Raw genomic sequence first — 25,875 nt, 5'->3', positions numbered from 1 at the left:
TTCAGGGAGCTTCCAGGTTGGTGAACATCAGGAGATTTGGAAGAAGTAGGACAGCCAGGGAGGTCCTTTCCGTATACCTTCCCCTACACATCTCCTCCAACTGGCTGTTCCTTGAATTATATATAACCTTTCATAAATAAATTGGCAATCTAGTAAGTAAATTGTTTCTGACTTCTGTGAGCCACTCAAGCAAATTAGTTGAACTGAAAGAGGAGGTCGTGAGCAGACCTCCAGACTTGTACTTGGCATCTGAAGTGGGTACAGTCTTGTAGACTGAGCCCATAACCTGTGGGAATCTGACGCGATCTCCAGGTAGATGGTGTCAGAATGGAGTTGAATTGGAGGACACCCAGCTGGTGTCTCAGAGAACTGCTTGGTGGTATCAAAAAAATACACACAATGGAACTGATGTCAGCCTTGTATGAGGTAAATGCAAACCAAACCCACAATGAGATACCACTTCACATCCATTAAGATGGGTAATTACAAAAGCAAAACAAAACAAAACAAAACAAAACAAAACAAAACCCAACAAGAGTTGGTGAGGATGTGGACTGGAACCCTTGTACATGGTTGGCTGGAATATAAAATGATGCAGCTGTCATCAAATACAGTACAGCAGTTCCTCAAAATACCACAATAACCATCTTTTTAAGTGTCAGCTTTTTTTTTTTTAATGTTTACTTTTGAGAGAGAGAGAGAGAGCATGAGCAGGGGAGGAGCAGAGAGAGACAGAAAGAGAGAATCCCAAGCAGGCTTGGCACTATCAGCACAGAGACCGATATGGGGCTTGAACTTATGTATCGTGAGATGATGACAGCCTGAAATCAAGAGTCAGATGCTTAACCAACTGAACCACCCAGGCCCCCTACACAATTACCACTCCCTGGGTACATACACAAAAGAATTGAGAGCAGGGACTCAGGGTGTCTGGGTGGTTCAGTTGGTTAATGACTCTTGATTACGACTCAGGTCGTGATCTCAAAGTTTGAGTTCAAACCCCACTTTGGGCTCTGTGCTGATAGTGGGGAGCCTGCTTAGGATTCTCTCTCCCCCTTTCTCTCTGCCCCTCCCCCACTTGTGTGCATGTTCTCTCTCTCTAAATAAACATTAAAAAAATTCTGACACTTTCTCAAACATGAATGAACCTTGAAGACCTTATGCTAAGTAAAATAAACCAGACACAAATAAGACAAATATCATAGAATCCCATTTATATGAGACACTTAGAGTAGTAAAATTCATAGCGACATCAAATAGAAGGGTGGTTTCCAGGGTCTGAGGGAAGGAGGACGGGGAATTACTGTTTAATGAGTATGGAGTTTCTGCTTGGGATGATGGAAAAGTTCTGGAGGCGGATGGTGAGGGTTGCACAGTGATGTGAATGTACTTAATGGCACTCAACTACATACTTAAAAATGGTTACAATGGCAAATTTTATGTTACTTACATTTTAGCATAATTTTTTAAGGTTTAAATTGAAAAGAAATCATGATCATGGATATAGAAAATCCTAAGCAATGTACAAAAAAACTCACCAAAACTAATAACTGAATTTGGTAAAGTAACAGGATACAAGGGCAAATACAGAAAAAGAACAACTACATGTCTATACACTAAAACAAACAAATGTAAATTAAAATTTTAAAACATCTTTTACAGCAGAATAAAAAAACATGTTATGTTGAGGAACAAATTTAATAAAACATGTATAAGACCTGTACTCTCAAAATTCTGAGAGAAATTAAAGAAAACCTAAATAAATGGTGAAATATAGCATGTTTGTGGTTCTGAAGATTCGACATTACTAAAATGTCAGTTCTTCCCAAACTGATCTATCGGTCGATCCCAACCAAATGGCCACACTCCTGAATGTGAAATGTAGAATAATTGAACTTCTAGAGAGACAGAGGAGCAAACTCAATGAAGAGAAAAACCTCAAACTAGGCACAAAAAAAGTATGAGCAATGAAAGATTGATAAACTGCATTACATTAAAATTAAGAACTTCTGTTCATTTTTAGACTACCATCAACAGAGTTAAAAGGCAAGGCAGAATGGAGAAGATAAACTTGAATACATGTAAGGGACAAAAGACTCCTGTCCAAAACATACCAAGAACTATTACAACTCTTTAAGACAAACATAAAAACAGAAAAATATGCAAAAGACACACTTCACAAAAATAGATATTCAAATCGCCAAATAATCAGGAAAGGATGCTTAACATCATCAATCACCAGGAAATAAAATTTCAGCCTCAACAAGAGATCACTGTATACCCATAAGAATGACTCAATTCTTCTTCAATTAACAGTATCAAGGGCCAACAAAGGTGTGGAACCATAGGGACTCTCATAAACTGCTGTTGATACAGCTACCTTGGAAAATACTTTAGCACTATCAACAGAAGTAGGAGAAATGCATACTTATGACCCAGCAATCCGAGTAAAAGAATATGAGCACATGAACAAGGTTATGTTTCCTAGGGTTGCCAAAACAAAGTACTACAAACTGGTGGCTTAAAGCAACAGAAATTTATATTGTCTCAAAATTCTGAAGGCTAGAAGTCCAAGATCAAGGTGTTAGCAGGGCCACGCTCCTCCTAAAACCTACAGGGGAATTTTTCCTGGCTTCTTCCTAGCTTCTGGTGACTTGCTGGCAATCTCTGGCATTCTTAGGCTTGTAGATGCAGCACTCTGGTCCTTCATCTTCACACGGTCTTCTCCCTTTGTCTCTTCACATGGCCTTCTTTTTCACAAGGGCACCAATCACACCGGATTAGGGGCCTAGCCTAATTAAGATTAGTATGACCTCATCTTGACTAATTACATATGCAATGACCCTATTTCCAAATAAGGTTGCATTCTGAGGTTCTGGGAGATAGACACACAATCCAGCCTGTAATTATAAAAGCAAATACACGAATATTTCATAAAAGCAGTTTTTTCATTAATAGCCAAAAACCATAACAATCCAAATGTCTACCACCATTAGAATACATTTTAAAAGCTGTAATATATTTATGTAAGGGAAGGCTACACAGAAATGAAAATAAAAGAACTACAATAACATGAAACAATTTGGATGACTCTCACAAACATAAGCATCCTACTCTTGATTTTGGCTCAGGTCATTTCTCATGGTTCACGGAGTTCAAACCCCACATCGGGCTCTGCCCTGTCAAAATCCCTCCTTAGGATTCTCTCTCTCCCTTCCTCTCTCTGCCCCTCCCTTGCTCACACACACACTTTCTCTCAAAAATAAATAAACTTTAAAATAAACAAACAGGCAATCAAAACTACACACTTATTTAGGGATGCATGGTTAAATGGTATAAATGTAATGACAGCAAGTATCATTAAAACCATAAAACTAAGATAAGGGTGATATCTGATCAGAAGGACAAGCATGATTCTTAGCACCACTGGCAAGATAGGAGTAAGATCTACAGATTAGATACTAGTATTGTGTCAGTTTAGCTTTAATAACTGTATTGTGGCTGTGTAAGAGAATGTCCTTGATTTTAGAATATGTGCACTAAAGTACTTAGAGGATATGGGCCTTATGACTGCAACTGACTCTCAATCTACAAGTAAGAGGTGTAAATATGTGTATTTTATATATATATATACATACACACACAAACACACAATATTCAGAAAGAATGCACATGCAAGCAATGGACAGCAAGAGATGAAAGAGATTAAAGAATAAAAGAAATATGGAAAAATGTTAATATGTGGGGATTTGGGGTATAAGTATATATGCAGGAATTTTTTTCTACTATTCCCACAACTTTTCTTTAAGCCTGAAATTATAACAAAATGAAAAGCTAAACGGGGATAGCTCAGTCAGTTAAGAGTCTGACTCCTGATTTCAGCTTAGGTCATGATCTCATGGTTGGTAGGTTCAAGCCCCACATCAGATTCCACGCTCATGGTGCAGAGCCTGAATGGGATTCTCTCTCTCCCTCTCTCTCTGCTTCTCCCCTACTCCCACATGCATCCTCAATCTGTCTTTCTCAAAAATAAATAGCATTAAAAAAAAAAGCTATAAGAAAAATCACCATATAGAAAATCAGACATTTCATAAACACGAAAATCAAAAAAGAGAAATTATTCAACCACTCAAAACATGTTTTTGCTACTTAATTAGCACTAAAAACAAAAATTATAATAGTCTGTGGTAGCTAGATTCTGGAGAAGTTGGTATTTTCATACTTTGCTGTCTGAGTGATAACCGGTTCCAAACCTTCTGAGAAAAAAAACTTGACAACATGAACTTAGAGTTAAAAAAACAACAACTACAGATTCCAATGATTCTACTGGTGGGACTCTATCCTAAGGGGGAGAAAAATACTAAATAATGAAAAGTCATCATACACAAATGTAATCATTACAACCTTAAGTAGAGCACAGGGAGAATTTTTTTTAAAAATGATATAATCACTCGTGGGAATTATTCAGTCATTAAAATAGTCCAGAGAAACTAAGCCAACATGGAGCAGTACTTACAGAAGACAGTGATATGATCAAGTCAAACCGTAAGAACAGAATAATTACAAACCACAGTATTAAAAATAACTGTGCACAAAGAAACTTCACTGTTATCATATTTGTAGAGGGAGGTCTTTTACCTTTTATCTTTCAAATTGTCAAAACCTTTATTAATACTGAGAAATACACAACTAATAAAAGAAAATAAGCTTAGTTACTCTTTTCACATTAATCCTTTGTGTTTACAAAGTGCATGTGGAAATATTTCAGTGAGAGAAATAAGGGAAAAAAGTCATGATACAGTGATTTATACAAATACTTTTATTTTGGTTTTAGATGTATATATAGCAGTATACATTTGAGTAAGGAGGCTACTCAAGTCCAGTAGGGGGAAGGTTACAAAAGATACATAAAAAATATTCATATCAAAAGCATAAGGATCCTTATATCCTTTCTTAAAGAACAAGCACATTCTATACAAATGGAAGGGTCGTGACAAAGAATTTTAAAGTTCAAGAGCCTGTCACAATAATGAGGTATCAATATCGGACAAGAGGAGTCTTGCAAGCTTCTCTCTGACCAGTACTCACTGAAGCCTCATTCGTTTTTCCGGGGGCCCTTTAGCGCTCATTATCTGTTGGACGTTCTTCGTGGTCTCCTTCTCCTCAGATTTTACAGTTTCTGGTATAGGTTCTGCCTCTTTCTTTGTCTGATCCACTAGACATCAAAAGCAGACATTGTTTGGAGGGAGAGGAAGGTGGAGGGATGAGATCAATTTAGACAATGGTCACGAGAATGGTTCAGGTTCAAGTTCATTTAGAACTGCTTATCTCAGGTTCTAAATTTAGCGGTTTCATGGGCAGATGCAGAAGAACCCATTTACAAACCTAAAAACCTGATAACCCAAGCAAATCTGTGATAGCAGACAAAAACACATGGCATTTAGAGAAGACATTATGCGTGAAGAGATTATACAGTCTATCCCAGGCTGAAGAGGTAGCTCAATATCTGTTTTCAATGATGAAACAGAACAGCTTTTTTCCAGAGATATGAACTAAAAACAACTTCAAATCACCTCAGCTTCTCCACACCTCCTCAATACTTACTCTTCCCACTCCAATTAATCTTTTAGATACTAATGACTACCACAAAAGCACCATCTTTTGGCAATTCAGCAGATCTCGAAAATTAGGAGTAACGAATTACCGGGAGAGTCTAGAGGACAAAATGACCACAGCTCATCTTACATGCTTTAGTGGTTAACTGAGGCTTGTTTCAAGTTTGACAAGAACATCAGGAACATACCTGGGACAGGTTTTTCTCCAGACTTTTGCTATAATTTTAAAAAGGGGGTGGGGAGAAAACAGGGCAGGTTAGCAAAATTTTCTTCTTCTTGACTTCGTAATTCTTATTAAAATTACACTTTCACTCAAATTATATTAAAAACAACTCCATAAAGAGAAACTACTATTCATGTACCATAAAAAGTAAATTTATCAATTTCTACTTCTTATTCTTTTGTTGCAGAAAAGACAGAAACCCAAAATTAGAACGAAAGAATCAAACATAAATAATTTTCTGTTGAACAGCTATCTATAAAGCCCTCTACCTCTGTACCTAGGCTATGATGCTTTCAAAAAGTAGCTAAGCAGAAGGCCACCTGGGTGGCTCAGTCAGTTAAGTGTTCGACTCTTGGTTTTGGCTCAGGTCATGATCTCATGGTTTGTGAGTTCAAGCCCCTACCATGGGCTCCATGCTGACAGTGCAGAATCTGCTTTGGATTCCCTCTCTCTCTCTCAAAAATAAATAAATAAACTTAAAAACTTAAGAAAAAAAGTAGCCAAGTAGAATCCAATGGGAGAGAATAATGGAGCCTTTCAAGACTCCAGAGGCTTACTCGTTTAGGGGACATGAGCTCAAAGAAAGCAAATGAAATATGGAGCAACACTCCAACTTTTAAAGTTGGCAGGTACAGGAAGCAAAGAGGAAAAAGGTGATTTTCCTTTGAACGTAAAGGCTTCTGATGAGAGTACTATTAAAAATCAAACTATAGAAAAAAAAGGATGGGGGCATCATTGAGTCAGGAACAAAGTGCGATCCTCCATTCTGCACAGCAGTTCTTTTATTTGATTATGCTGTCATCTCCCATTTCCCAATACCCAAGTTAAATGCTTTAAAACTTTTCTCCTCCTTGCTCCTCAAGGCTCACAGCCTACCCTTCACCTGAAGCCAATGACTCTGTGGTCTAGGTTTTTAAAAATGGATGTTAACACCCCAAGTTCCCTCCCATTTAATTACTTTCAAACTTACACCTCTACCTACACCTACACCTACACACACACACACACACACACACACACACACACACACACACACACACACGTTGCTTTCTTTATGGACTTCCCTGTTATCTCCAAAGAATAACATTCCCTTCATTGTTAAAGTTAATATCTCCAGGCATTTTCTGAATTTTGTTCTGAATTTACATGCCCTCCCTAAGCTTTCTTATCTATTCCTAGGACTAAAGACAACAAAATTTCCTGGTATCACATGCTCCAGATTCATGCTGCCAACTGCCTACTAGCCCATCCCAACTTCAAGTTCTGGGAACATTACACTTAATAAGACCAAAACTGAGCTCCATATTATTATTCATTGTGCAGAAAAGATTAACATAGAAGGCTTGAGGCTTTTATGTTAGAAAGGCAAGACTGGCCCTTGTTGATGACGAGGAACTTGAGTTTTGGAAGGTTCTTGCCATTCTGATACTGGTGGCTCACTGTGCCTAGCCTGAACAATGTTCATGCTGAACATTTGCTTTCTTTACAGGAATGTGAATTGTGGAATGAGCTAGAGAGTACCTACAGGATGACACCCCCTTCCCCCACAGCCCACCCAAAAAACACTGGAACCAAGTCTTTAATAGACTTCCTTGGCCACAAATGCCACACGCGTTGCCTCATTTTCATTGCTGAAAGAACACATTTTGTGTAACTCCTAATGGGAAGGAGAGGCTACAAGGAAGCCTGCACATGGGCTCCTCCAGACGTTACTGGTCATTTTCTTCTCTGTACAGCCACAGAATTTGTTCAAGCTCTCCACAACCTAACTTCTCTGATTCCAAACATCACCTTTCCCTAAGCATCTTCTATACTGTTAATGGTTATCTTCCCAAAACATAAAACTAACTACATTACTTCCTTGCAACTGTATTGAAACATTTAATGGGTCCCTACTGCCACCATTCATAGTTCTCAGCTAGTCAGTGATAAGCATCTAGAAAATGAAGTGCACAATATTTCTAGGGCACCTGGGTGGCTCAGTCGGTTGGGGATCCAACTTTAGCTTAGGTCATGATCTGAAGGTTCAGGGGTTTGAGCCCCATGTTGGGCTCTGTGCTGGCAGCTCAAAGCCTGGAGCCTGCTTCTGATTCTGTGTCTCCCTCTCTCTCATGCTCCCTCCCTGCTCATGCTCTGTTTCTCTCTCTCTCAAAAATAAACAAACATAAAAAAAACAGATATTTCTATACTTCCAGAGAGCCTTATTGACACTGTGTTGGTTTGTCTGTAGTGATGACAGTTCAAATACTTCAAATAACTTAATGTTTAAAATAGCAAATAAATACTAGACTATAAAATGAACCGCAAATTCCTGTGTCTAGCACACAAAATCCTCAATCTAACCCTAACCATCTTTTATGTCTCGTAATCCATTACTCTTCCCCACCACAATCACAGAGAGTAGTATTTAATGTATACAATTTGATGAGCCTTGGACATACACATATACCTGGGATACCACCACCACAATCAAGGTGATAAACACATTCATCACTTCCAAAAGATTCCTTATATGTCTTTGGTTTTAGGTTTTGTTCGTGTGCTAATACTTGACATCTACCTTCTGACCCAGTTTTTAAGTGTGCAACACCATATGGTTGCCTGTAAGCATTATGTAGTACAATAGATCTCCAGAACTTACTCATCTTGTGTAACTTTATACTCATTTTATTTATTTTTTATTTTTTTTTTATATTTTTATTTCTAGGAGAGAGAGAGAGACAGTGTGAGCAGGGGAGGGTCAGAGAGAGGGAGATACAGACTCTGAAATAGGCTCCAGGCTCTGAGCTGGCAGTCAGCACAGAGCCCGACGCAGGGCTCGAACCCACGAACCGCGAGATCATGACCTAAGCGAAAGTCGGACGCTTAACCGACTAAGCCACCCAGGCGCCCCAACTTTATACCCATTTTAACAACTCCCTATTTCCCCCCTTCCTCTGTCCTATGGCAACCACCATAATTTCTGCATCTATAAGTTTGACTACTTCAGATACCTCATACAAGGGAATCAATAGTACTCATCCTTCTGCAACTAACTTATTTTACTTAGCATAGCGTCTAACAGGTCCATCCATGAGGCTGCAAATGGTACAATTTCCTTCTTTCTAAAGCCTGAATAATATTCCACTGTACATATATACCACAGTTTTTATCCATGTATCTGTTGTTGGACATCTAGGTTGTTTCCCCATCTTGGCTATTGTGCACAATGCTGCAATAAACGTGGGAATGCTTCTATCTCAACCTATACTACAAAGTTGTGGTAATCAAAGCAGTGTGAAATTAACATAAAAACAGACACATACATCAATGGAACATAAGAGAGAGTCCAGAGATAAACCCACAAATATATGGTCAATTAATAAACAACAAAGGACAGTCTCTTCAATAAATGGTGTTAGGAAAACTGAACAACCATGTGCAAAAGAATAAAACTAGACCACTATCTTATACAATACATAAAGATTAGCTCAAAATGGATTGAAATCATGAGACCATAAATCTCTAGAAGAAAACAGAGGCCATAAGCTCCTTGACACCAGTCTTAGAGATAATTTTTTGGTTTTGACACCAAAAGCAAACACATCAAAAGCAAAAATAAACAAGTGGGACTCCAACTAAAAAGCTACATAGCAAAGGAAACCATCAACAAAATGAAAAGGCAACCTACAGAATGGGAGAAAATATTTGCAAATGACATATCTGATCAGGGGATAGTATCCAGAATATATGAAGAACTCATACAACTCAAAAGCAAAACAACAAAACAAAAACCCCCAAACAGGCAGAGGAACCAAATATTTTTCCAAAGAAGCCATACAATTGGCTAACACGTACATTAAAAGGTGGTCGACATTCTAATCATCAGAGAAATGCAAATCAAAACCACAATGAGATATCCCTTTACACCTATTAGGATGACTGATTATAAGTGCTGGTGAAGATGTGGAGAAGAGGGAACACTTGTACCCTGTTGGCAGGAATGTAAACTGGTACAACCAGTATGAAAGGAAAACAGTACAGAGAGTCCCTTAAAAAATTAAAAAACAGAAATACCAAATGATCCGGCAAGCCCACTTAGGAGGATATATCCAAAGAAAATGAAAACAGGATATTGAAAAGATCTCTGCATTTCCATGTTCACTGCAGAATTATTCACCATAGCCAAGATAGAGAAACAACCTATAATCTATCAAAAGATGAGTAAAGAAAATGTGGTAAGAAATTGAGTCTTTTTCAGCCATCAGAAAGCAGGAAATACTGCCATTTGCAGAAAGAAAGATGAACCTTGAGGGCATTATGCTAAGGGAAAAAGCCAGAAAGAGAACATGAAATACTTTCACATATAAGTGAAATTTAAAAAGGCCCAATTCAGGGGCATCTGGATGGCTCAGTTGATTAAGCATCCAACTTCAGCTCAGTCATGAACTCACAGTTCATGAGTTTGAGCCCAGCATCAACCTCTGTGCTGACAGCTCAGAGCCTGGACCCTGCTTTGGATACTGTGTGTGTGTGTCTCTCTGTTCCTTCCCTACTTGCATTCTGTCTCTGCCTCTCAAAAATAAAGATTAAAGAGAAATTTTAAAAAATTTTAATGTTTATTTATTTTTGAGAGACAGAAAGACAGAGCATGAGAGGGGGAGGGGCAGAGAGAGAGGGAGACACAGAATCCTTAACAGGCTCCAAGCTCTGAGCTATCAGCACAGAGCCCGATGCGGAGCTCTAACTCACCAGCCGTGAGATTATGACCTGAGCTGAAGGTCATGACTGACTAAGCCACCGACGTGCTCCTAAAAAAGTTTTTTTTTTTTAAACATTTATTTATTATTGAGAGAGAGAGACAGCATGAAGAGGGGAGGGTCAGAGAGAGAGGGAGACACAGAATCCAAAGCAGGGTCCAGGCTCTGAGCTGTCAGCACAGAGTCTGACGCGGGGCTTGAACTCACGAACTGTGAGATCATGACCTGAGCTGAAGTCGGATGCTTAACCCAATGAGCCACCCAGGTGCCCCCCCCAAAAAAAGTTTTTTAATAAAAAAGTCAAAAGTCATACAGAATAAAGTGATGGTTATCAGTGGCTTGAGAGGGGGTTGGCAGGAGAAATGGGAAGAGGTTGGTCAAATGGTATCAACCTCCATAATAACATTAAGTTCTAGGGATCCAATGTACAGTATGGTGGTTACATCTAGTATTATACATTTAAAAGTTAGTAAGAGAGTGAATCTTGAATGATCTCACCACGAAAAGGATATGGTAGTTATGTCACATGATAGAAGTGTTAGCTAATGCCATGGTAGTCATTTTGTAATACAGAAGTACATCAAATCAACACATAGTATGCCTTAAACTTACACAATGGTAAACACTAGTTATATCTCAATAAAACTGAAAACAAAAAGTTTACGACTATGTATTTTTTAATGTTATTATAAATGGGATTGTTTTCTTAATACTTCCTTAGTTAGTTTATTGTTAATTTACAGAAATTCAACTGAATGAGTGTTATTTTGTATCTTGCAACTCTACTGAATTTGTTGATTAGTTCTAACAGCTTTTCAGGGGAATCTTAAGGGTTTGGTATGTATAAGATCTGTCAGGGACTATATATAAAGACAATTTTACTTCTTTTCCTACTTGAATGTCTTTTATTTCTTTTTCTTGCTTAACTTCTCTGGCTAGAACTTCCAGTACTATGTTGAATAGAACTGTGGAGAGTGGGTAGTCTTGTTTTATTTCTGATCTTAAAAGAAAAACTATTTTTCACCATTGAGTATGTTAACTGTGGGTTTATCACATATGGCCTGTATTAGGTTGAGATATATACCTTTTATATTGGTTTTCTTAAAAAATGTTTTTTATCATAAAAGGGTGCTGAATTTTGTCACAAGCTTTTTCTGCATCTACTGAGATGATCATGTGATTTTTAACCTTTGTCCTGATAATGCAGTGTATCATCAAGATTCATTTCAGTATGCTGCACCATCCTTACATCTCAGGGATAAATCCCACTTGATCATGGTATAGGATTCTCTTAAGGTGCTGTTAAATTCAGTTTGCTAGTATATCATTGAGGATTTCTTTTTTTTTTTTTTTTTTAAATGTTTTTTAATGTTTTTTATTTATTTCTAGGAGAGAGAGACAGAGACAGCGTGAGCAGGGGAGGGTCAGAGAAAGAGGGAGTCACAGACTGAAACAGGCTCCAGGCTCTGAGCTGGCAGTCAGCACAGAGCCCGACGCGGGGCTCGAACCCACGAACCGCGAGATCATGACCTGAGCGAAAGTTGGACGCTTAACCGACTAAGCCACCCGGGCACCCCTCATTGAGGATTTCTGCATCTGTGTTCATCACGGATAATGAACTGTAATTTTCTTGTGGTGTCTTTGTCTGCCTTTGGTAACAGATTAATGCTGTCCTCATAAAATGAATTTGAAAATGTCCCATTCCTCTTCAATTTTTCAGAGTCTGAGAAGGCCTGGTATTAATTCTCTTTAAATGTTTGGTAGAATTCACCTGTGAAGTCATCTGGTCCTAGGCTTTTCTTTGTGGAGAGGTTTGTGATAATTTAATCTCCTTACTTTTGGTTTATTGAGATTTTCTGCTTCTTCATGACTTAGTCTTGGTAGGTTGTATGTTTCTAGGAATTTCTTACAAACTTTCCAATTTTCTTTTTCTTTTTCTTTTTTTTTTTAGGTTTTCCAATTTGTCGGCATGTAATTGTTTATATAATCTCTTATGATCCTTTTGCTTCTCTCACCTCTTTCATTTCTAGTTTTGAGTCTCCTCTCTTATTAGTTTAATTAAAAGTTTGTCAGTTTTATCTTTTCAAAACACCAACTCTGAGTTTCATTTTTCTAGAGGTTTTTCTAGTCTTTATTTTATTTGCTTTTGCTCTAGTCGTTTTCATTTCTTTCCATTTGCTAACTTGTATGTGAAAATTAAACAACATACTCCCGAACAACTGATGAGTCACAGAAGAAGTCAAAAAGAAAATCAGAAATTTGGAAATAAAAATGAAAACACAACATACCGAAACTTATGGGATGCAACAAAAGCAGTACTAAGAGTAACATTTATAGTAATAAATGCCTACATTAAAAAGGAAGAGGGGTGCCTAGGTGGCTAAGTTGGGTAAGTATCTGACTGACTCTTGATTCTGGCTCAGGTCATGATCTCATGGTTCATGAGTTCAAGCCCTGCACTGGGCTCTGTGTCAATGATGTGGAGGCTGCTTGAGATTCTCTCTCTCTCTGCTCTGCTCCTTCTCCTCCCCTGCTCTTGCACATTCTCTCTCTCAAAATAAGAATAAACTTAGAAAGAATTTTTTTAATAAAAATTTAAACAATTTAAACATTTTTAGAAAAAGGAAAGAAAGTTCTCAAATAATCAATCTTAAGTTTACAGCTCAAGGAACTAGAAAAAGAAGACCAAACTACGGATTTCTGGTTTCTGAGAAATCTGTCCATTATTATTAATGTATCCATTAATTAGTAGAGACATTAATATATCCCTTAATACTCTTTCATGTTTCTGGTTTTGTGTGTTCTATTCCCATTTTCTAGATTAGCACTGTCCAAAAGAAACAGGTGAACCACAAATGCAAGCTGGTAGTTACATTTTCTGAAAGAAACCGAGGAGTTTTATTTCTTAACCAAATATATCTAAAATAGCATTTTTTTCAACATATAATCAATATTTTAAAATTATTAAGATATTTTACTTTTTCTCCCTAAGTCTTTGAGCCCATTATGTATTTTATACTTCCATCACAGAGCACTTTAGACTAGCCATGTTTCAAATGCTCAACAGTCACGTATGTCTACTGGCTGCTTTCCTGTGCAGGTCTCGATAGTCAACCACACCTCATCTACACTGTCATGGTTACTCGTATTCCTACAGACACTATAATAATTTATTTGTTTATTCAACAGACACCATTTATCTTCAAATGCAATTCACGAGATTTCTCTAAATTGACCTTCTTGCCCTGCGTTCTTACTCTGTCCTCTGTTCCCTTCACCATATAACCATTCCAATAGTGCACACCTCTCACACAGTAGGGTCAGGGAAAGGGGTATAGGAGGCCTGTTTTAAGTTATCTCAAAGTGTGAAAAATCTCATTTAATTTAAAACTCACTTGAAAATCTTAGTCCCCCAACCTTTTGTGTACATGGCCCTGGTAAATGTCTGTATGAACTAAGACTACCAGGAGAATAACATGTTCACATACCTACTTCACGTCTAAAGCTCATTTAGCAGAATGACGGGTGGATTTGCTATTGCTGTCAGAACCACCCAAAATAACATAACGGAATTCATATAACTTAATCACCAGTATGATGTAACTATTTATTACAACTCCTGCCTCCTCCCTTTATTATGCCAAACACTCTACCTCAAATGTTCCTTGTATTACAAAAGTTTTAACTAATCTAACATTTAAGGACTTAGCTACTACATTAGGCTGAAAGGCAGCATACAGAGTAAAAACAACGTGAGTTTCAGATTCTAGTTTAGCTACCACCTATGACACTTTCAGCAACTTCTAAATGAGAATACTGTGCATACACAGTCCTTAGTTTGTGAAGATTCAAAGAGGAAATAAACGTAAGGGCAAAGAAGAGTGTTAATTCCATTCCCTTTACCTACTTCTTTCATGAAGTCTTTGAAAACCTTTCCTTTGATTCAGAGATCATTTTTCCCCAAGCGACCATTTTGTAACTAATGAGAAAGGTCAGTCTTTTTAGGTCACATCTGAAATAGTTCTCAATTAAAAATAAATATTCCAGGAAAAAGTGTGAAATCAAAATTAACCACATGCATTCTCATTACCTGCACAAATTTGGGTGGAAATTTCTGCCTAAGGTCCAGGAGCAAAGCATCTACACGTTGTCTCTGAAAAAGAGAGCTTGGTTCTTCTTTCCTTTTGGCTTTAGGTTTGACTTTATCTATGAAAATATGAAATCCAAATCAAAAGATTGCCTAATTAGTTTGGTGTCTTATATTTTACAAGTCTTTGTCCGCCGTGAATATACTCAAATGTCATTTTTAATGACTGCTATTCCAAAGACCATCCTCCCAAAGAAATTAAACACAACATATAAAAACAAGTGTTCTAACTCTCCCTCTTAAATGTAGCTTACATTTTAACATTTAAAACACTGATTCCTCAGGTGCCTAGGTGGGTCAGTGGGTTAAGCATCTGACTCATTGTCAGCTCAGGTCATGATATCACAGTTTGAGTTCAAGCCCCACACTGGGCTCTATGCTTACAGTGCAGAGCCTGGTTGGGATTCTCTCTCTACCCCTCTCTTGCTCTAACTCTCAAAATAACTTAACTAAATAAAATAAAACTTTAAAGAAGGGGCGCCTGGGTGGCTCAGTCGGTTAAGCGTCCGACTTCGGCTCAGGTCACGATCTCACGGTTCGTGGTTTCGAGCCCCGCATGGACTCTGTGCTGACAGCTAGCTCAGAGGCTGGAGCCTGTTTTCGGATTCTGTATCTCTCTCTCTCTCTGACCCTCCCCTGCTCACTCTCTCTCTCAAAAAATAAATTAAAAAAACATTTAAAAAAAATAAGTGTAACTTTAAAAAATATTTAAAAAATAGAAATCAAAAACTAAAAAGCGAATTCTTTTAAAGATACTTCAGTTTTAGTATGTAAGCATACATACATACTAAGAATTTTAAGGCTGGGGCACCTGGGTAGTTCAGTCAGTGAAGCATCTTACTTTGGCTCAGGTCATGATTTCACAGTTTGCGAGTTCAAGCCCCACGTCAGGCTCTGTGCTGACAGCTTGGAGCCTGGAGCCTGCTTCAGATTCTGTGTCTCCCTCTCTCTGTCCCTCCCCTGTTCACACTATTTCTCTCTCTCAAAAATAAACGTTAAAAAAAGAAAAAAAAAAGAATTTTAAGGTTAAGGCTTTCCATAACTGCCTAAACCATAATTCAGAGTATTAATTTGATATTATCTTGTGTATACTTTAAGTGTATTAAATGGTCTTCCCACTAAACCTAATAGCTACAATTAGAAATGTAATGTTCACAAACTCAGGTTACCATATTCAATTATAAAGCTCATGATTCACCGGGAAGGGGGGCGGAGGGAACAGGACAAACCAAACAGCGGCAGATCATGAAGAAAGGAAGAAAAGAACTTGCAAGAGAAATTCTGAAATTAAAGATTTGTGGAACTTCCTGAGAAGGTAAGTATATTGGGGCACTATCTCTCAATGAAGAGTTCCAGATAAGTTTTATTCCAAACACTTCATTAGAATAGGAGCAAATAGCTCTGGGGAGAAGTTTATTCAGCAGATGCAAACCTTCCTATGTTTGCATAGGAAATGCCAAATGTTGCCACTTGCACCTACTATAAAGAATAAATACAACTATCTGAAAGACCACTCATTGCATTTAAAGGAAAGATTACCAGTTACCTGCAGATTAAAATTTTCATCTGTTCCTACGGGAGAGCTATTATTCCCACCTCCAGCTACATGAACCATAGCCAGGACAATGCCATCATCCTATGAAGTCTTCCTATGTAAAACACACCTAGAAATCAATAGCTGTTTTCCCCAACAAAACAGCTTCATTCTTAAAACACCAAAAAGAGTTCTTATGAGGTCCAGGTGTTCTACCCACCTTGCTCTTCATGATCTTTGAAGTGCCACCAATAGCCTTTGGAAGGATGATATCGACAGTACGACATAGCTTCATCAAAAGCTGACTGAATGCCATGCACTGCAGTGAGCTCATAAAAAGAAAACAAATTCTGAATTTCTCATTAGATCAACTAAGATCTCCAATGTAAACACCCACAAACTATCACATATGCAAAGAGAGCAATTTTCTGGGCTTTTACCAGAACCTGAATCACTATAGAGCTGGGGCTGTGATATATACTTATAACATGGACATGGCCCACAGTAACCAGTGTTCAAGACATTCTGATAGTCAACACTTCATACCAACTTACAGGAGAAAGAGAAGCTTCTGTTGGATTCCTGGAAACAAAGTGCTCGATTAAAAATTTTCTTTAGTGTTTCAAGAATGTGAAGATACTTACCACCCTAGAGTTTATAACTGACCCCAAGTCTGGTGCCTGATAGATCACTCCAGCAATGATATAGTAATCAGCCAGTGGGATAACTAAAACAGTGAAAATAAACAGTTATGAATATAACTATGCATACAAATTGCTAAATTGATTTTCATAAAAAGAACAACTAAAATTTGATATTTTCCCATATTAAAGCTTATGGCATGGTTTGACAATTCCCATTTTTGTAAATAAATTTATACTGGAAAACAGCCATGCTCGTTCATTTATATTATTATCTAAGGCTGCTCTGACTCTAGTTGAGTAGCTAATACAGACTCCATGAGGCCCTCAAAGCTTAAAATATTTGCTCTCTGTACCATAACAGGAAAAGCTGGCAAACCAGAGCAGTGCCTCTTAAACTTGAATCTGCATCTGAATCACCTGACCATCTTGTTAAAGTCAGATTCTTACTCAGTAGGGATAGTGTACTTTTAACAAGTTCCCAAGTGATCCAATGCTGCTATCACTTAACTACACTATGGGGTATAAGACCTTAGAGTGAGAGATTCAGGGCCTACAGTGAAGATATCAGATGCACTAAACTTGCCACTGCCGGGGTACCTGGGTGTCTCAGTCGGTTAAGTGTCCGACTTTGGTTCAGGTCATGATCTCACTGCTTGTGAGTTCGAGCCAGAGCCTGGAGACCACTTTGGATTCTGTATCTCCTCCTCTCTCTGCCCCTCTCCTGCTCATGCTCTGTCTCTCTCTCTCTCTCTCTCAAAAATAATAAACACTAGGGCGCCTTGGGGGGCTCAGTTGATTACACATCCAACTTTGGCTCAGGTCATGATCTCACGGTTCATGAGTTCAAGCCACGTGTCAGGCTTTGTGCTGACAGCTCAGAGCCTGGAGTCTGCTTCAGATTCTGTTTCTCCCACTCTCTCTGCCCCTCCCTCACTCGTGCTCTCTCAAAAATAAACAAAAAAAATTTTTATAATTAAACATTTAAAAAATTTGTTATTTTGTAAAAACTTGCCACTGTGCTCCATTCCTGGGTCCTAAAGAAGAAAACAGCTGCTAGTGAAGCTACTACTACCTCTGTCGCTTCCATACCTTGAACCATTTCATCATGGAAATCTTGTTTTTGGTCTTGCCTTTGTCTGAGGTTGTTTTTTCCTCAGGGAAGAGACTCTAGATCATTGATTTTGAACTTAAATTTGGATTCTTGACTCTGGAACCACAACTTCTTTAGCAAGTCATTCCTCGCTAAAGAATCAATACCAGGGCGGAGATTTTTCCTAAATGTCTGTCTCTTTTTTAAAAAACATTTATTCATTCTTGAGAGACACAGAGAGACAAAGCGCGAGAAGGGGAGGAGCAGAGAAAGAGGGAGACGCAGAATCTGAAGCAGGCTCCAGGCTCTGAGCTGTCAGCACAGAGCCTGATGTGGGGCTCGAACTCACTGACCATGAGATCATGACCTGAGCTGAAGTCGGACGTTTAACCGTCTGAGCCACCCAAGCACCCCCCTAAATGTCTTGAAGAGGTTATCTAATGAGGAGATTCAGCCAGTCATCTCTGGAATAGGGGACTAGCTATTTGATTCAAAGTCAAATCTGAATTCTGTACCCTTCAGTGTGATGTCTAGAGCAACTTTATGTTTGGTAATATGAGCCAGGTAAGAATTCTGGTTGAACAGGTCAATGAGGATTTCCAGTTGATCCTCTATTAATCTGGTACAACTGCATCTACCGCATACTTTGTAACAGAACTGGACTCAGTGGACTGAGATGAGAAGTTACTGGGGGCTCCAAGGTTCCCTATACTCACAGAAGAGGTGGCTATGATGTAGCAAGCTGGTTTGTTAGTGCTCAGAGAGCTGGCCCTGGGCATGCTAGAAGACTCCTGGTGTCTGTGCATATGACTGGTAGAACCTGGTTTCTGAAACATTTCCTAAGTGGTGAATTTATGCCTGCTGTACTACAGTGCCTGGACAATTTGCACAAACAACATGATTACAATGGAAACCTCACTTCCTTCTGCAAGGCTGGTATTTTGGCAGGCAGAGAGTGTCCACATGATAAGCCCTCAAGAGAAATTCTGGACTCTATGAGTATTAAAAGGCTTTCCCTGAGCAGACACATTAAACACATAAATGTGCGTGGGGGCTGCTGGAGGGAGGATACACTTGGGGAGGCCCCTCGCAGAAGAGAAAGCAAAGGAAGCTTACGTGTGGATTCCCACAGGTTCTACTCGATATGGCTTTTTTCCTTATTCATCTGTCTATGGATCCTTACTGTATTGCCATAACGATCTTGGTTATAACTAACATACCTCTATGCTGAGCCTGCTGAGTCCTCTTAGCAAGGCACTAACACGCATATGGTCTTGGGGATCCCCCAAACAGAACCCAATCCAAAAAAATAAGAACATGTAGCTCAGAAAGTTAAGTAAGCCATGGTATTTTAAGAAGAAAATCATGCCTTAAGTCTACACATTTTTACCTTGGGTAGGAGACTGCCTCTGTTGCTTCCGAATGATAAAAAGAATGGGCTCTTGAGCGTGCAGAAGGATGTATTCCACTCCAACCATTTGACTGAGAACAGAACACAGACACTAAGAGATCTATGAATGCCCTACAAACTATTCTATAGAACATTCAGAGTGTTATATAAAAATATAGCAACATGATAAATTGGATTAAAAGTATCTATGTATGATATTAAAAACTGGCTGTCCAATAAAACTGGCTATTTTCCTAGGTAGGTAGAATATAGATAGAGTAAGATTTGATTTTTAAACAACAAAGTTTCTCTACAAAAATTCACAATGAACTTCAATCTGAGTATTTTCAGTCATGAAAGTACACTGAAGAGTGTACATTTCAAAAAATGCAACTAAAATACCATGATATTGCATGAGTTATATAAAAATACATAAAATCTAAAAATATATGGTACATAAAGACTATACATGTCTTGACCATATATTTCAACTCTATATTCTACTCAACTGGAAAACATCAAAAACCTTATCCATGCTTCCAACACATTTTTTTGACCTGACAGATTGTTTAAAAGCAACAATAAGTTCTCTTAATAGTTGTAAATATTTGTCTCTTAACAAAAGCCATTTAAAATATCACAGAAATTTAATTTCATGAACCCTCTCTGATGTTTGACTGACAGAATAAAAACTATATACACAGCTGTTTCAGAAACTTTTGTAATAGCAATAAATTCTTATTTAGCATCCTAACTCTCAAGAAACTTACTTTGCAGTTGTCAAGCAAGAATTTTATGTCATACGAAGAAAAATCTACTATAAACTAGACTACAGTTTAAAACATTGAATTTGATGTAAAAGAGACAGTAAGTATGGTCACCTGGCTGAGGACAACAGCTGCATTGCTAAAATCACTCATTAGATCTGCATCTGAACGTAACAGCTGTATTTTAACAAGGCAGTAATATATGAAATTATACAGAAAAGACTTCCTAGGTTATAACTGACTACTCATAATTCCTTTGCATGTCAAATTTGCATAAACCCAAACAAAACTCCAGTCCTTCCCAAACTTCTACTCTGTACTTCACTATCCATAGCTTGAAAGAGCCCTTCATTTCAAAATCTCTGGCAATGGTGCTATCTTCTTACAATAACTTACTTTAAGTGTTCTAATGTTAGCCTCTGCATTTTGACCACTTCATTATTACATGTCCTGTCGTAGAAAGGATTACTTCTTTCTGAAAAGTAATCCAGGACACTTCCACTGTTCAAAATGGGGATCCAGGAACTGTCAACCCAAGAGATTCCTAGCAGATTATCTATAGGAAACAAAATAATAAAGGATGAGAAGAGAGTATAAAGGCCAATCAAACATTTACTACACATCTAATGCAGGAGGCACTATGGATATACGGATGACATGGGTCCTAACCTATATACTCTCACAGAAGAGAGAAGTGTGCAAGAAAGCAATAACAAGATGACATGATAAGTGCTAAAATAAAGATATGAATAAATGTGTTATCAAAGCACCGTGGAGGGAGAATACTTTCTCTGAGAGAACAGGAATGATTTTTCACTGGGTAAGGAGAAGGTGGGCTTTAGCTCTACATGTTAAAGAAGAACAGAGGTTCACCATGGACCAAAAAGGGAGGGGGGGGCAAAGTAACTGCAAGCAGAGAGAATGTACATACAAAGATAGAGAAATACAGAGGTATGTGGTTAGAGGATAATCTGATTAGGTGAAGTGATAGGATGTGAAATTTAGAAAAGTTTCAAAAAACTGGAAATCCAGAGTTTAATTCAAAAATTGTCAAATAACATGCATCCCAAAGAAAATACTTCCACAGCCACCAGTGTGAGACCTCGACAATTAGGGACACAGAATTAAGTTAGGAAGCTATTATTACGGAGGAGATAATGAATGTAAAAGTAATGAAGCTAATGAGAAGTAGAATGCCCTTAATTATATACAATTGCAGATTCTGGAACAGAATTAACTCTTTAATTTTTTAATTTTTAATTTTTCAAAATGCAAAATCGTACTAAATCCCACAAGAAGTAAGTTCTGAACATCAAAATGCCTATTTAATACTGGTTGAAAAAAGGGAAGAACTGAAAACTTCAACCTCTCCAAAACTGTAATCACTTCTGGCACCTCTGAAAAAGTCAGACCTAATCCAAGGCAATAAACAGTTCTGAGGAAATAAATATGATGAGAAAAAGCAATTATATAAAGGTAAAATGTGACATGTTTGTTGTCAAAAAAAGGAAAAAACAGATTAAGTACGTTAACGATCAAATAATTAGTACAGATTATTAAGATGGTTTGTCATAAATACACCATGCCATCACCAAGTATCAGACCAGGAAATAACATTGTCAGAAAAATATTTTTTTTAATGAAAAGCAACTAAAGATAATCAATATTCTCAGCTTAAAACACTACAATCCAGTTATTAAAGTAGTTTTCTTTAAAGCAACTTTCTTACACATTTCTTTTTTATTTCCTTAGGAATGATTACACAAAAGCTTTTGCAAATGGACAGTTATAGGTTTGTTTCTCACATAATGGAAACTATGTCTGTATGATGTCATAATAATAGGCTACTGACAATAAACTGTTATAATAGTACAGATTATTTCAGCACAGGTAGAGGGATAATTTGCAGAAACAAGTAAATGTATAATTAGAGATTCCACCTACCAACAGTTATGGAGAGTCAATATATATGGGCATGAGGTGATGACGACTGGGGGAAGGCAATGGCAGTGCATGGGAAGATAAGGACAAACAGACATTTTTAGGGGTGAAGACAATTTCATGAATCATCAATTATAAAGTCAGAGAACTTAGGAACCAATACTCATTTAGGAGAATAATGATAACGAATTTGGCTTGGAGATATTAAGTTTAAATAAGGAATCAGAATTCAGAAGGAATCATAAATGCCAGCTGCTCCAAGTGATTATTCAGTATATTTTCTCTATAATTTTCTTCACCAGGATGTATCCTGATCAGTAGTCATAGGTCATATTTTCCTCATATTATAAATGAATCAAAGATGAAAAATCAGGCAAGTATGGCTTATGAGACCAAAACAAATGCAAAGAATATCGCTTACCACTTCTGGACACTGACTTTGTGCCAGGCAGTATTTTGACCACTTTACCACCCAAAACTCAAGGAGACTGGTACTATATAGGTACTACATAGTATCTATATGCTAGATTGTATATGTAAAATGCTTAGCACATTGTAATAACCCAATAAATGTTCATTAGGATGATGTTGGTGGCAGTGCCAGCAGTCAATTTATTTTAAGATTATAATGACCAAATTTATTTCTGGCATAATCAAGACTGTTCTAGTTTGTACTCTTCTCCCCTCCCCGCAGCTTATGCCTTTTTAAAAAACAGAGACCCCTTTTATTGTCAAAAAGGTGTGAGGTTAGTATATAATTTAAAGTCACACTAGGTTGAACTCATTTCAAATGTCAGTATCTCTGCAAAGCCTTTCTCTACTTTGCAAGACAAAAATAATGGCTTCTTTCTCTATGTTCTCACAGCAATTTTTACACTTTTATTAATACTCATAACCCAGAAATGCAAATGTGTTCCCATTGTGTTTGACTTTTCAGACAACTGAGAACATGTCTTCCTCATCAGGTACTTGCATAGGACCAGACTGAAAATAGTCAGCAAATGTTAACTAATGTATGATTGAGGGTCAAGGACAAGTGACCCTACTCATCACAGGTTCACACATACTCCAGAATCCAAGAATGTTCAATTACAAAATGATTAACTGAGATTAAAAGGGTGGTATGTGGCTGAGAAATAAAATATTATCTGTCCCACTTGGAGACTGACTACCTGCGATCACAACACCATTAAGAGAATACACCACTGGGGCACCTGGGTGGCTTAGTTGGTTAAGCGTCTGACTTTCGCTTAGGTCATGATCTCGCAGTTCGTGGGTTCGAGCCCCGCGTCGGGCTCTGTGCTGACTGCCAGCTCAGAGCCTGGAGCCTGTTTCAGTCTGTGACTCCCTCTCTCTCTGACCCTCCCCTGCTCACGCTGTCTCTCTCTCTCTCTCTCCTAGAAATAAATAAAACATTTAAAAAAAAAAAAAGAGAGAATACACCACTAAGTCAAACAAATTCCAACCACTTCTTACCACCTCCACTGGTACCACCCTAGTCCCAGTTACCTCTAAATTTCCTTGTATTATGGGAATGACTTCCCAACTGGTCTTCCTAATTCCACCCTTGTCCTTCTACACTGTTCTCAGCAGTCAAGGTGACTCTTAAAAAAAGGAAGTCAGATTACCATCATCCCCTTTGGTGAAAACCTTCCAGTAGCTGTCCATTTTACTCACTGGAAAAGCCAGACTTTACTATGGCCTACAATCCCTATATGATCAAGCCACCAATTACCTTCCTGACCTCATCTCCTTCTCACCTCCTCTCTCACTCTGCTTCAGCCATACTGACCTTACTGTTCTTTTAACACACCAGACATGCTCCCACCTTAAAGCCTTTGCAATAACCTTAACAAATCTAAGTAAAAAGTAAAACCTTGTGAAAGATAAGTATTTGAGTACACTGAGGGACTAAGTGTTTCTTTTTTTCAGTAGCAAGAGAACATGTTGACATAGCCTAAGTACAGCTCTCTATCAGCAAGTGATAGATAAAACTGCGCAAATTCTGACAGTGGGGGGAAACATATAAAAACACTGTACAGAAATGCTGGAGGCCACTGGACATTTTGAGTAACTATAAACAAGAATACATTTCTATTAAGTGTGCTAGACCCCAATTTGGTTAATACAGAAAAAGAAATCTCAAAACACTTCCCTTTAAAAATCAGGTATGCAAACAAAAATAACTCTAGGTAAAAACGATTAGGAACATATTACAGTTAGACATCTTTTGAAGAAAGCCCTTTTTCTTTAATCCCTGGGGGTAAGAGGGTTTGCATCTAGGTACAAACATTCACACTTCCTTTAAGGGAAAGCACCCAAAGTTTCAAATGGAAATAAATATAGATTGAGAGTTTCTTACAGGCGTAGTAAGTTTTGTGGGAGCCGCCCCCCCCAAAAGTAAAAAAATATATTCACGACCACTCTCTCACTCTCAAATTTTTCTCGTTCTCCTGAAGAGTAACTTCCATGATCCCTCCTCCCAAGGAGGAAGCTGGTCTGTTTGGAACTAAGTTAACATACTTCAAGCTATACTGTCACTCTTTGAAATCCCAGAGCACAATTCCTAGGCTTCTTTCTCTTGTCTTTCCTTTTTTTTTTTTTACAAATTCACTAAAAAAGATGTGTGTACGTGTGCTGAGGAAAATGTATGGCCTAATTTATACAGAGATCAAATAGCAATTAAGGGATTGTGCCTCCCTGTATATTCACTGATTCAACAAATACCTGAGTGCCTTTACAGTTCAGCTGTGAAAAAGGACTGATCCTTGCCTTCAGTAGTTGTGGAGTGTTCCTACGGAAGGTATTACAGACTCAAAAAGAAAATCGGGATTCATGACCGGCGACGCGTGGGCCAGTGTCAGGAATAAGGCAGCAGACCCAAGGGATGAACCAAATCATGTCATCCCACCTCTCGGCCCAAAGGCCATCCCTTCACCCGGACAGAACAGCCCCATGCTGTAGAGATACGCGTGCCTGCAACAACACCGCAGGTCTGCGGGCAAACCCCAGAGCTTCTTCCAACCCCTTCGTTTTGAAGCTCCGAAGAGACCGCTGAGAAGCCGGAGAAAACGAACTTTGCCAGATCAGAGCCTTGGGAGTCATCACAAACGAACCTGAACCTTGCCCCGCGAGCTACAAACCCCCAAATCAGGTCCCAGCCAATCAGGAAACAAAGGCTAACAGCGCAGGTTACCTCGGATATCCACGGCCGCCATAATTCCAAAAGCCCTCGCGGGTTCTCCTTCCGGCGCGCAGTAGAGACGTAACAGCTCCGACGACGGAAGCGGCGCGCGGCTGACCGCAGATCCCTCGAGGAACGCCAGACGGAGACTGCGCCGCCCGGAGAGAAGCCTGGGGAGGGGAGGAGGAGGTTGGGGGGGCGGGGCTGGGGAAGGGGGGCGGGGCTGGGGAAGGGGGCGGGGCCGGGCTGGCAGGTGAAGGAGCGGAAAAGAGGTGAGGGGCGGGGCCGAGAGGTGGAGCGGGGCGGGGCAGGAAGGAGGGGAGCAGAGCCAGAAAAAGGAGCGGGAGAGTCGAGGAGAAAGCACTACCGAGAAAAACGGTTTATGGAGACTTTGAGGAAAATGAGACTGAGTGGGGTCCTGCCCCACGCCCACCACTGAGAGATTCGATAATTGGACCTTGATCTTTTGTAATCGTAAAAAAAAAAAATCTGATTATGCAGAGGTGGCGGAGAGAGGGGAGACATCTTCAAGTTTAAAAGGTCCCTCGGATGTATCCAGGGGCTGTTAGATTTAGGAGCGAGTATGCAGTTGTTTTTAATC

At 38.7% G+C, this 25,875-nt stretch overlaps 1 protein-coding gene across 3 annotated transcripts; it reads right to left on the bottom strand.

The window, feature by feature from the left end:
- Positions 1 to 4,798: 4,798 nt before the first annotated feature.
- MED6 (mediator complex subunit 6) lies at positions 4,799 to 25,387 on the bottom strand. 3 transcript variants are annotated; one of them, XM_039251850.1, is made up of 8 exons: positions 25,287 to 25,387; positions 20,546 to 20,705; positions 19,383 to 19,474; positions 16,903 to 16,985; positions 16,479 to 16,608; positions 14,668 to 14,783; positions 5,804 to 5,831; positions 4,799 to 5,215 (listed from the first exon to the last, which is right to left on the bottom strand). In XM_039251850.1, exons 1-8 carry the CDS (start codon positions 25,306 to 25,308, stop codon positions 5,085 to 5,087), a joined length of 762 nt encoding a protein of 253 aa, XP_039107781.1. In that variant the 5' UTR covers positions 25,309 to 25,387; the 3' UTR covers positions 4,799 to 5,084. The 3 variants fall into 3 exon arrangements, with proteins under 3 accessions (XP_039107781.1, XP_039107782.1, XP_039107783.1); XM_039251851.1 differs by having other exon boundaries at positions 16,479 to 16,587; XM_039251852.1 differs by lacking the exon at positions 25,287 to 25,387 and adding an exon at positions 24,818 to 25,071.
- Between the last annotated feature and the right edge of the window lie 488 nt (positions 25,388 to 25,875).

Source organism: Hyaena hyaena, unplaced genomic scaffold (assembly GCF_003009895.1).
Source record: "Hyaena hyaena isolate Hyena2069 unplaced genomic scaffold, ASM300989v1 scaffold_400, whole genome shotgun sequence".
NCBI classification, from domain to species: Eukaryota; Metazoa; Chordata; class Mammalia; order Carnivora; family Hyaenidae; genus Hyaena; species Hyaena hyaena.
The sequence above is the reverse complement of the archived record's forward strand: the minus strand, read 5'-3'. Positions and strand labels throughout refer to the sequence as shown.

What these genes read in the sequence shown, in the direction of transcription:
- MED6 (XM_039251850.1), bottom strand. Translation starts at nt 25,308, where the DNA reads ATGGCGGCCGTGGATATCCGAG. An exon ending in CTAACATTAGAACACTTAAA is followed by an intron (nt 19,475 to 20,545) that starts GTAAGTTATTGT and finishes TTCTGTTCTCAG; the next exon opens with TCAAATGGTTGGAGTGGAAT. An exon ending in CAAAGATCATGAAGAGCAAG is followed by an intron (nt 14,784 to 16,478) that starts GTGGGTAGAACA and finishes ATATTTTCATAG; the next exon opens with ATAAAGTCAAACCTAAAGCC.